Genomic DNA, 11,840 nt, shown 5'->3' with positions numbered 1-11,840 from the left:
TCTTGATCAAAGACAGAGGAGAGCTGCAATCCATCTCTTTGCACGGAACAAAACAATGTTTGCCTGTCTTATGAGACACTTTTACAACCCATTATACAACAACTCTAAACAGCTGATTTATGCCCGCTCCTGGATGCTTGTGCTTCGTTACTGGAATGTAGGGAATTTTAAAGACCCCTCCTCTGCTTGTCCCGTCCGCAAGCAGACAAACGGAGCAGGCGCCTGGTTGAGTGCTCTCCCACCAGTGCTCCCACCGCAGGGCAGTGAAGGAGAACGTAAAGAATGCCAGAAGATGAGAAAGAACTCTATTCTGTCCTTCTCTTTTTTTTCCACTCTCTCGGGTCTGTTTCCGCTTTGCATCTCTTCTCACACCTTCTCGCTTTTTGCTCGTCTTTCTCACTTTCCAAGTGTACTGTACTGTGTAGGCTTATCGTCTTCACTTTGAGTTTCTCCATCTTTTACTCGCAAACCTGTCTTTTTCTCTGAAATATACTGTATCATACCATCAATGATACAACTTTGCACAATCACATATTATTTCACTCTTTTGAAAAAAGTAGAGGGAAATAGGACACATTGTATTTATTAATGCCATGTAATAAAAACACAAGTACTGTATATTATGCATAGGATTCTTTGTAGTATTGTTAATAATATGGTTGTGTGACAAACAAAACAGTGCTTTGATAAACATGTTAAAAGTCAAACAAGATGCATTATATTTACAGAGAAACAGGGCTTTAGATTGTGTATCAAAGCAACCTTTTTTATCTACAGCAAAAGCCGGGATAAGAACACTAAACTACCCTTTAATCTTAATTGAATTGCAAAATAAAAGGCACAATGGCTTTGGTTTAGTAGTAATTCAATAGCACATGCATCTCTCAATACTGGTAGCACAACGCACAAAAAATAAAAGCATTGAGACTGCAAAGAAGCTAAATTAGAAACTTATTTGGAAAATAAGGACATAAGCAGCTCTCCACATGCCATGGACTGTATCTTGACAGGTTTGTGAGACATTTCTCATACTTCTCTCAAGGTCTGTATTTCCCTTTCACCTCTTCAGCTTTGGCATTGCTCAAGGTCTGCTCTTTGCCTTGGGGTCACCCATGATGTTGAGTACATCATCAAGAATGGAGGGGCCCAAATCGAGCTCAAGTGACAGAAGTGACCCAGTGATGTGGGAGATTGAATACTGTGACACACTCTTGTCCTTGGAGAACTCAAAGTCAAAGTCGCAAAGGCGCCCCTCGTCCACCCCGCTGTCCCTGTCCACCCAGTCTCCATTGCAATCAGAAAGCTTTTTCTCGAAGCGGAGGGTAATGTCATTGTTAAAGCTTCTAAAGCCATTGCGGTTGTCATTGCCGTTGAAGCCTTTGTTACTATTGAAGATGCCATTGCTGTTCCCATTGAAGCCACCATTACCATTGCTGTTGCCATTGATGTAATAGGTAGGTGAAGGCTTTTCATACCCGTTTTCACCATTGTGCTTTTTATGATTACTTTTGGAGACTTTCTTCGTCTTTGGCTTCTCTGGTTTCTCTATCAGATCCAGCAGGACGTCTGGTTTGGTTGTGACTTCTGTCAGATGTCTGGTCGGGTCGCTGCTGAAGACTTCGATGGAACGCAACAGGGTTTGAATCTCCAGGATGCCAGCCCCGTCTGGGCTCCCCAGCGGAGAGGTAGGGACCCGCCCTACCATGCAACCCAGGGGGTCCGTAGCGGGCATAGAGAACACGGCGGTGGAGAGGTGGGGTAGGGTGAGGGCCTGGCTCCCCCCAATTGAAGGGAGCGAGATAGCGTTCTTTAGAACGGGAGAGGGTGTCTCGGGAAACTGGGCGTCAGATGCGCTGTTGGCCCGCAGGAACTCGTTGTGGATGCTGTACTGCGGACGGAACACCTCACCTTTCCCAGGCAGGAGCTCAAACTTTCCCTGGAGGAAGGACATGTCCCCGAAGGCGTCCCTCTCACCGCCCTTTCCGATGTGGATGGTGTGGCGGAAGTCCCCCAGCGGTGGGCTGATCATATCTGGGGACAGGATGTCTCTCAGACGACACTTCTTGCCTTTCTTGCTATTTGTGGACTTCAGGTAGATGGGTGCTTTGGCAGGCATGGTGGTCACTGTCGAATAGAGCTCAGAGATAAAGGACAAAGACGACGACACTCCTGCAACTTTAGGATTGGTGAAGAACTTCACACTCAACACAAGGTCTCCCTGGGGAGATGAGGAAATTACATTCTCAAAGAAATGGCTGTGTTGTCTTGCGCTGCTCCGAAAATAGCTTTGATATTTGTGTCATTAATCAGGAAATCCAAGTTGATCAGGAGTCCAAATTCTCACCAGTGTTGTCTATGAGGTTGCAGAGCGGTCAACCAGCCACTTTTCTGAGGAAAGAAAGAGAACAAAAGGAGATCAGATATTTGATCCAGTTTTTCCCCTAAACATGCACAGTTTATCAGTCTATTAGTCAAATCTGGGGTATGTTGTGCCAAGATGCTTGAGTCAATGTTACATTTTACATTCCAATAAAATGTTGATACATAGACATTTCTCCAACTTCTTCCCTAGAATCACAACTGGTCTGTCACTGATGATCTACACTTCATGTCAATCCCCATTCAAATAACAATATAAAGCTACTTACACAAGACCCCAAAATAAATCGTGGGCAAAAACGGAATGTTTTCATCCCCCAGTTCCCCTCATCCCCCTGCATTTGGAGAGCGTAAAGGCCATATGAGATTCGAGGGCAAGGCCTGGTGAACTGAAGCCCAGGCTCAGGCCCATCTGCTCAGATCCTTACGAGGCCCCCCAAGGCTGCCGCCTCCTACATGTGCTAATATGGAACAGTTGGACAGCAGATTGGGCAAAGAGAGGCGAGAGGGCTTTAGTAGGATAAGAGCAAGGCAGACGATGGAGGAGAGGGCTACTGCCCAGACACGCACCAAGAGGGAAAGAGGGGGGTTTGAAGCGATGCAGAGAAAGAGGGAAGGGAGGAGTTAGGAGAACTAACGGTTGGAGGAGGGCTACACGGGATTAAGGGAGGATTTTAAAAGAGGGGGATGCAGATGCTTATTTGTTTTTACTTTGATAGCTGGACGTTCTGTTTCAATCGTAATTTTGACTGAAATACCAGTCAACCCACTGGGCTGTCATCAGTTCAACCTCTAGTTTTGATGTACAGGTGATTGTCAACTAATGTGAAATCAACAAACAAAATGTACCATGTCATTGGATTTAGGTAAAAAGTTGGGTGAAAAAAATACAAATCCCCCAAATTCCTTTACGTTGATGACTTTTTGCGAATCCAATCAGTTTTCCACATTGATTCAATGTAATCACATTGCATTTTTAAATTATGTGGAAACAAAGTTGATTCAGCCAGTTTGTGCCCAGTGGGATAAGTCTACAATCCATCAGGAGGATAATCATAATTGTCAAGAGGTATTACTGTAGATTGTTTTCCAAATGTTTGCTTATAACTGTTTTATAAATGAATCTATTCGAGGCCATTGTGTTGCAATGTACGCATATGATTTAGCTGTACTTGCAGTAACGCTTGCTGAGGATGAATTGAGAAAGGAGAAAACTATGTGTTGCCTGACAGAATCTAGCAGCCACAGAGAAAGAGAAAAAGACACTGAACAGGAAGAGTGGAACAGGCGAAGATAAAGGGGTAGGGAGTAGAGGGAGCAATAGAGAGGAGAGAGTAGAAAGAGGGAGAGAGTGCTTGCTCAGTTATATACATATTTACTTGTGAGAGGTCTGTCAGCAGCGACCCTCGCCGACAGAGTGCAACATGGCACAAAAGTGCCTGGGCGTCCTAATCCACCCAAAAAAGTTTGACTGAGAAAATATCCACATTCTAACGGGACATACTGCAGCCAACAGGCACACTCCTTATTAGAGGCTCTCCAAGTAAGCTAGTTACTTGCTCCCTCTACTCCCTCCCGTTGCCAATGTATGTAACCTGACCCACGTTTTGAAATTACCAACCAGAACGTTCACTAATAGGTCCGGTATCACATCATCAACTTGTATCGATCACATTTTTACTAACATGGGTGAACGTTGTTCTAAAGCTGTATCATTGGCACTAGGTTGTAGTGATCCATATATTTAAATATACATATTCTTATTCCCTTCCTTTACACTTGTGTGTAAAAGGTAGTTGTTGTTGGAACTAGAAGCACAAGTATTTCGCTACAATCGCATTAACATCTGCTAACCATGTGTATGTGACCAATAAAATTTGATTTGATTTTGATCATAACTTGGTTACACTCACAAGGAAAAATAAAATACCAAAGGCTGGCCCTAAGGTAATCTACCGAAGGTCCTACAGAGGGTTCAATCAGGACTCATTTGTGGATGAGATTAAGAATGTGCAATGGTTAGATGATCCTGAAATGTCACTCATTTTGTTTATGAAATTACAGTTGAAGTCGGAAGTTTACATAACCTTAGGTTGGAGTCATTAAAATTAACCAAAAATTAACCTGAAAAATTAATAAAACCTGAAATAAATAATTCTCTCTACTATTATTCTGACATTTCACATTCTTAAAATTAAGTGGTGATCCTAACTCACCTAAAACAGGGAATATTTACTAGGATTAAATGTCAGGAATTGTGAAAAACTGAGTTTAAATGTATTTGGCTAAGGTGTATGTAAACTTCCGACTTCAACTATATTCATGGGTATAGCTGGTAAGCATGCCCCTTTAAGAAAATGCACTGTGAGGTCAAGCGGTGCCCCATGGATTGATGATGAGCTGAGAAATGTAATGATTCAACGTTATGATGCCAAAAAAGCAGCAGATAAATCTGGCACTCTGTTTGATAAGCAAATGATTGTAAATTAAGAAATCTTGTATCGGCACAAAATTGATATACTGTAGTAAAGGGTGACGGGAAAAACTGTGGAGAATGTTGAATGCTATTATGGGTAGGATTTCGAACATGTCCTCCTCTTTTGTTGAATCAGAGGGTATATTAATACAAAACCACAAAACATCGCAAACTACTTTAATGAATATTTTACAGGCAAAGTGGACAAGTTGAGGAATTCTAGGATTCCAACTGAATGCTCCATGTCATATACCCTTAGAAAAGATTGGATCATGAAGGAGAGGCAATGCGTGTTTGAATTTCACCAAGTAGAAAGGGAAGAGGTGGAAAGGATGCTGTTGTCTCTTTCGGATGACAATTCACCTTGTACAGATAATCTTGATGCCATATTGCTTAGAGTTACAGCTAACCAAATATCTACCCCAATCTCTCATATTTTTAATAAGTGCTTAATGTATGGGGTGTGCCCAGAAGTCTGGAAAGAGTCAAAGGCTATTCCACTACCTAAGGATAAAAAAATCTGCATTCACTCGTCCTAATAGTCATCCTATAAACTTGCTGCCTGCGTTAAGTAAATTATTGGAAAACATTGTATCTGTACAAATCAAGGATTATTTCTCATGTAACTTGTTTTCAGCATGCATACAAAAAAGGGCATTCTACGAGTACTTCCTTAGCACAAATGACAGATGATTGTTTAAAGAGTATGGTTGATAGGAAGTTAGTTAGTGCCTTGTTGCTCGATTTCAGTGCTGCTTTTGATGTAATTCATCATGAGCTATTACTAGGTAAACTCAAATATTATGGTTTTAAGTCTGCAGCTCTATCCTGGATGGAAAGCTATCTATCCAGGAGAAGGCAAAAAAGTGTTCTTTAATGGTAGTTTTTCAAACAGTAAAGATATACACTGTGGTGATCCTCAAGGAAGCTGCCTAGGCCCACTTCTCTACTCTAGCTTTACTAATGATTTACCTTCAGTATTGAACAAAGCAAGAGTGGCCATGTATGCTGATGACTCTACAATATTTATCGCAGCATCAGAATATAATGAGCTAACAGGTGTACTGAGTAGTGAACTAAGAATGGTGTCAGAGTGGGTTGATATGAACAAATTGGTGTTTATAAAACTAAATGTATTGGGTTCAAAATATATGCTTGCTGATGATCCCCAATTTAATTTGTCTGTGAATAGAACGTAAGGTAGAGCAAGTGAAAAAAATGAAACTACAAGTTATCATGTTTGACCCAGCTTTATCATGGGCAGAACACATAAATAACATTGTTATTAAGATGGGTACGGGAATTTCTGTTTCAAGAAAATGTTCAGATTATGTAACATCTAGCACTCTGAATCAGGTGATTCAATCCCTGGTTCTATCACACTTTGAGTACTGTCCAGTTATATGGTCATCTGCAGCAAAGAAAGATATAAAAAGCTCCAAATCGCTCAAAACAGGGCTGCCAGATTACCTCTTCATTGCTCTATCCATATGAATATTATCCAAATGCGTCACAATCTCTCATGGCTTCACGTTGAAAACAAATGAATATACAGTATTCTGATTTTCTTTAGGAATGTTATATTTTTCAAAAAACGACAATATTTTTCAGGCCAGTTAGTACATACTAGCAACACACATAACCACCAAACTAGACAGGTAAATTCAGGGCATCTAAGACAACCCAAGCCAAGGACAAATCGCCTTAAATCTACAGTTTTATATAGAGCCATAGCTGAATAGAGCGCTTTACCAATCCATATTCCTCAGGCAAAAAGTAAATCCACCTTCGAATTTTTTTTTTAAGAACATCTAATGCGATAAACCATATGACTGGGCAGGAAATAGAAAGCATCAACCGAATGTTAAATGTGTTTACTGTCAGGTATTTTAATTGTCTGTGTTCTCTTGTTAAATGTTTGTAAAGTATTCATTTGTAATTTTTTGTAATATCTTATTAATTGGTGTTGGACCCCAGGAAAATACGGTGTTAGCTAATGGGGATCCTAATAAAAATTCACAAATTCACATTTATCCATGGTACATGTTTAGTGGGGACAGCCATGGACACTTGGCATGGTGTTTATCTGGACTGCAGACCGGATACCTGTATAACTTTGAAGACGACAGACACAGTAGTCTCTTTCAACCAGAGGCATTTGGTGCCTAGACTAAATGAATGATAATATCACCATTGCCCACCATTAAATGATAACATCAGTGTTTCCTGTATTAAAAATATTTTTACTTCCCATTGAGTGAAGCAATATTGGCATTTGCATTTCCCATCACACCTCTACATTCTTAAGTCTAATACAGCAATGGTCATACATACATTATTGGAAGACTTACTTACTCAAACAATACAAAACCAAAGTGCCAAAAACTGAACATATTTTCGAGCATATGAATTGGTTCAGAGAATGTTCTCACTTGGAGGGGGTGGTGGGCATTACAACACAAGTAAATGTGTCACTTAACAAGCACTGTGGCTATATACTGTATATATATATATATATGCATGGCAAGCAGGGTGGAAGGATGCAGAATATGTGTGAGTGGGTCTGAAGGGCAACACTGCTCTCTTACGGGCTGTGTGCATGTTAGTGTTGGAGAGAGTGTAAGTGTTTGTATGAGGTGCTTGACTAGGCTCAGGAGAGATAGCAAGAAGGTTTGAACATGCGCCATGTGTTTGTTTGCTGTGCGTCTGACAGGGAGATATTGAGAAAGAGAGAAAGATGAACAACAGACTGTCAATTTTTTTTTTTTAAAGGGACAGAAAAGAAAACAAAGATCCCCTGCCTCGCATAGCATTTGACTTCCTTTCCCATCTCCTTTTCTCTCTCTCTGCCTCTCTCCATAGTGCTCTTTCTCAGTTGACCTTGACAGCTGAGGCCCACTGCGGCTGGTTTCCGATAGGAAGTCAGAGAAAAGCAAACCTCCAAATCCTAAACCCTTCCTCTCATGGGTTCATTCCAACGTATGTACTCTGTGCTGTGATTGCAACTGCAGCCGCGTTACCTACCATATATTACATTCCCATACTGCAGACGGTCACTGGCTTAGGCAGCTACAGTCTGACATACTTATTGATTATTGGACTGCCCTTGCATCAAAGCCAGACCACCTGCTGGGTCTGTGCGGATGGAATACAGATCCGCTATTCTCAAGTGTCATGGGAAATCCATTGTATTATGATGGATGACTGTGTTTTTTTTTTGTAATCAGCTGTTTAGTCCCTATATAGAATTCCTCATCCTAGCCAAATTCCCTCTAGTCCAACAATGGGAAATTTGGCTTGGTGGAAGATTTCTACAGAGTTATACTATTGATAGTATAGATAGACATCCGATATGCATCTAAATCAAGGTCAACAGCCGTTGCCCATGTAATGTCAGCTGGTGTCCGAAAAGCGGATGACCTTCAAACTGATCATTCTGGTGGCGGAGTGGAGTTTGGCTGCATTTGGCAGGCATGATTGGAATGTCAGAGGCCACTAGTTAATTAAAAAGGAAGTGGTATTCAGCTCAGTCAGCTAACTCTGTTTATCTGAGAGGATAACTAATAGCGGACGCCAGCTGTATAAAAGCAAAATATCTGATATAAATATGACACATGGGGTATGAACTGATATACAAAACAACGCTTGATTCAACACTGAGTTTTTCAATGTAAATGATTATACAAAATTCTTGCCACCGACGGAATGTTATATATATGAAGGCTACAACAATTTCAGCTCTGCAGATGTTGCTAAGAGTATCAGAGGGCTGGGTTTAAAAAGCTCGTGATCGGTAATAGTTATTACTGAAAACACTATATAGATGTCTAAGTACTAACTATCCAAAATATGTGTATATATAAAAAACTAAGTCTTTGTTATGTACTGTAACTGTGCAAAAAAAAGTACCATGTATGTAAATGTGTGTGTGTGTATGTATCAAAAACCCCCAAAGAAGGGCTAATATTTATATATTTTTTATTAAAAACGTTATTCTGACAGGATAACTAATAGACGACGGAAGCTGTATAAAAAGCCAAAATATCTGATATAAATATTTAAACTGGAACTTTCACTGGTTGTGAAATTGTTGAGGAGGTGCGTACTGGTCTAACTCCTACTCAAGGCCAGATTCACACTGTACTTTTGGAACAGAGCCCAAAAGGAGCAGCGAGAGCAGCAAATGTTCGTTGCCAGCCCTGGGCCCGGCGCGACGCCACTGCAGAATGCGGTCAAGGGTTTTCATTTACACCTCCGGGGAAGGGGGGGGGGGGGGCATCTGCTGGCGCCTTCCTCACAAGTGGTTGCTGAGCACCGGTCCAATCATCGAGAGTGGCGAATAAAGCTTCTGTGTCATTGGGTCAGCTGTATGTATCTATGCAGGAATGATGGGGGAGCTGGAGCAGTTCCAGCCTCTAAGGACAGCATTGGGTTCGTTACAGACATGGGGAATGCCATGTAATGCAAAGCAAGGTCCAGTTAAGGGGATTAGCTATTGTAAGCAGAGAGGGTTGTAGTAGACTAGGGAAGCGCTGAGGGTTTTGGGTAATGGACAGATGAGTTTGGGTGAGGGCCCTGGGGTCCGGTTATGGATCCCCATCTCTCGTCTCCTCACAACCGGCTGTTTCGACTATCTGCGTCAGCTTATTATTAGAGCTTGTGTAAGTGTGCTGTATTCTAAACAAGTGCCCATGATGACACTTTACAGTTTGGTCTCACTGTACACAGAAATGCATCACATGCGTGACGAACCTAGAAAGGCCTACGTTAAGCATTGAAGCTGCACACACTCCGGCTCACAATATGACCTATTTAAGCCATTAACCTTTCTTCAAAAAAAAGGAACCATCACAATCCTTCCTTCAAGCAAATGTTTGTCTCATACTAGCATTAGTGGGATATCAAGGTTTTTAGGGATTTCATGGTCGCTGAACATGTAGTTTTGTAAAAACATAGTCATATATTTTGATGTACTGTATGTATGTTGGGCTAGGAGGTTATAGCCCGTGTTTATATTTTAAACTCTAACCTTTTAACCTCTTAAATTCTGACATGACCATGAATAGATCGTCCATTTTCTTTTCGTCCGCAATTAAAAAAAGAACTTGGGCATACCACAGCAGAGGGTAATGGTAGCCCTAAGATGACTTGGTCCGAGCTGTTTTGTTACATAAAGAAACCTCAATTATAGGCAGTTGTTCCTCTTGGGGCCTGGTGTGGCTGTGGTGGGAGTGTAATAGAATGGCAGGGTGGTGTATTTGATCTGTCTGACTCTCCCCTCCTCTGTACCACCCCACCCCAGCCGTCAGCGTTTACCCCGTGCCACCCGCTAGCGTGGGTTCTGCCCAGTTGTCCTTGGCAAGGGTCAGGCAGGAAATCATATCAAAGCAGAAAAGACATGAAGGGAATGACAACACAACCACTCACTGGTAATGTGATGAGTGCAGTCTGATGAGCCACTCCAAAAACCCTCCAAAAACCTTGCGAAAACCTAAAAATAAAATCTGTTCACTCGGGAGATTAACGCAAAGCTCAACATGTCAGAAGTGTGTTGCCTGGCTTAAAATGTCCCCTCTAGGAAAGAAAGAAGTGGTGTCAGGTTGCCCCGAACTGCTCACCCCTTGTCATGTAGTGCAAGAACATTGGCTGGACAAACGCACTGAGCGCTGGTGTAACATACCCCTGCACTCTTTATATCCATAACTGAACACTAATTACCACATTAAACAGTGGTGAATCACAGAGACACACGCTAACAGCAACATCGTCCCTTTGAATACTTAGTCCCATTGAAGGTTTTACTGTAATGTACCAAATCCCTGTACATGATATGATGCCAGAGATATTCTACACATTACACACTAACAAGTCTTAAACCTTGCTCACCCTTTCCCTCACCTTGTGTAATTCCTGGGATAAGCTCCTGGTTCCTGTCAAAAGGTGTCCACTGTCCTCCTGAAGGTCTGCAGTCCTCGTGCTGACTGCTAAAGAGGTGTGTGTGGCGTGTGGTTCCCAAACTCACTGGGGTTGACTGACTGTTGTCTCTGCCCTGGGGCCGCCCTGCTCTCGCCACTTGCTCTCGGGAGGGATGTCTGCCAGACAGCTGTTTTTGGAATTTCTCTCAGGTTCGATCTAGCTATTCCGCTCTGGAGCTGTAATCTCCTCCTCCTAACCCTCTCTCACCGCCGTCTGCAGCACCTGTGTCTGTCTGTCTGCTCCCCTAGCCACAGCTTGAGGCGTTTTTACGGGTAGAGTGGGATCCTCTCCTTTTCCCTGGTGTGTCTCTTGCTCTCTCTTCCGTCAGTGGGCAGCTATCTGCTGGGGTGGAGAGAGGTCAGGCTGAGGGTGAGGTTGGTGCTCTGGAGTTCTGCTCAGCAGCTAGGTTACTGTGTTGGAGGATCAGTAAGCTGCCTCTGCTGCTGCGCTGGAAGTCCCTCCTTTCCCGAAACAGTGTTGTTTAAACTGTCTGTTCTCTGCCTCTCTCTCTCTTTAGCTCTCTCACTCACTTTCCCACTCTATCCTCTCTCTCTCTCCTCTTTAGTCTCTCTGCCTTGATCTGATCCAATCTGCTCTGTAAATCTAGTGGGTATACAGCAGACACTGTATTCAGGGTCTCTCTCTCTCTCTCTCTCTCTCTCTCTCTCTCTCTCTCTCTCATAAAATACATTGAGACACTCATTCTCCCACCATTTCCCTTGACTATTTTCAGACCGGTATATTCATTCACATTCTGGCTCGCTCCTTTGTACCGCATAGCACAGTATGCTTTATGTTCTTCCAAACATTTTCTCTGTTTCCTACAGGGTTGAGTAGGCTAAATCCTACAGGACTCTGCGGCACTGCAGTGATCCAGAGGACAGTTATTAATTGGCTACCAGACAACACATGACATACTTTTGTTAAACTGCTCTCCTGGTGGGATCCCCATATACCCAATTGAAATGTGTGTCTGTGTGTGTGTTTTATTGTCCCTTTTCACAGCGGC

General features: G+C 42.4%; 1 protein-coding gene across 2 annotated transcripts; it reads right to left on the bottom strand.

Annotated features, from left to right (window-relative positions):
- Window positions 1–567: 567 nt before the first annotated feature.
- LOC106576800 (cdc42 effector protein 3) lies at window positions 568–11,408 on the bottom strand. 2 transcript variants are annotated; one of them, XM_014154224.2, is made up of 2 exons: window positions 10,742–11,408; window positions 568–2,388 (listed from the first exon to the last, which is right to left on the bottom strand). In XM_014154224.2, the coding sequence occupies exon 2, from the start codon at window positions 2,114–2,116 to the stop codon at window positions 1,082–1,084; it is 1,035 nt and encodes a 344-aa protein (XP_014009699.1). In that variant the 5' UTR covers window positions 2,117–2,388; window positions 10,742–11,408; the 3' UTR covers window positions 568–1,081. The 2 variants fall into 2 exon arrangements, with proteins under 2 accessions (XP_014009699.1, XP_014009698.1); XM_014154223.2 differs by having other exon boundaries at window positions 10,754–11,408.
- Between the last annotated feature and the right edge of the window lie 432 nt (window positions 11,409–11,840).

This window comes from Salmo salar, chromosome ssa18, assembly GCF_905237065.1.
Source record: "Salmo salar chromosome ssa18, Ssal_v3.1, whole genome shotgun sequence".
Taxonomy (NCBI): domain Eukaryota; kingdom Metazoa; phylum Chordata; class Actinopteri; order Salmoniformes; family Salmonidae; genus Salmo; species Salmo salar.
Note: the sequence above shows the minus strand (reverse complement) of the source record. Positions and strands in the feature narration are given on the sequence as shown.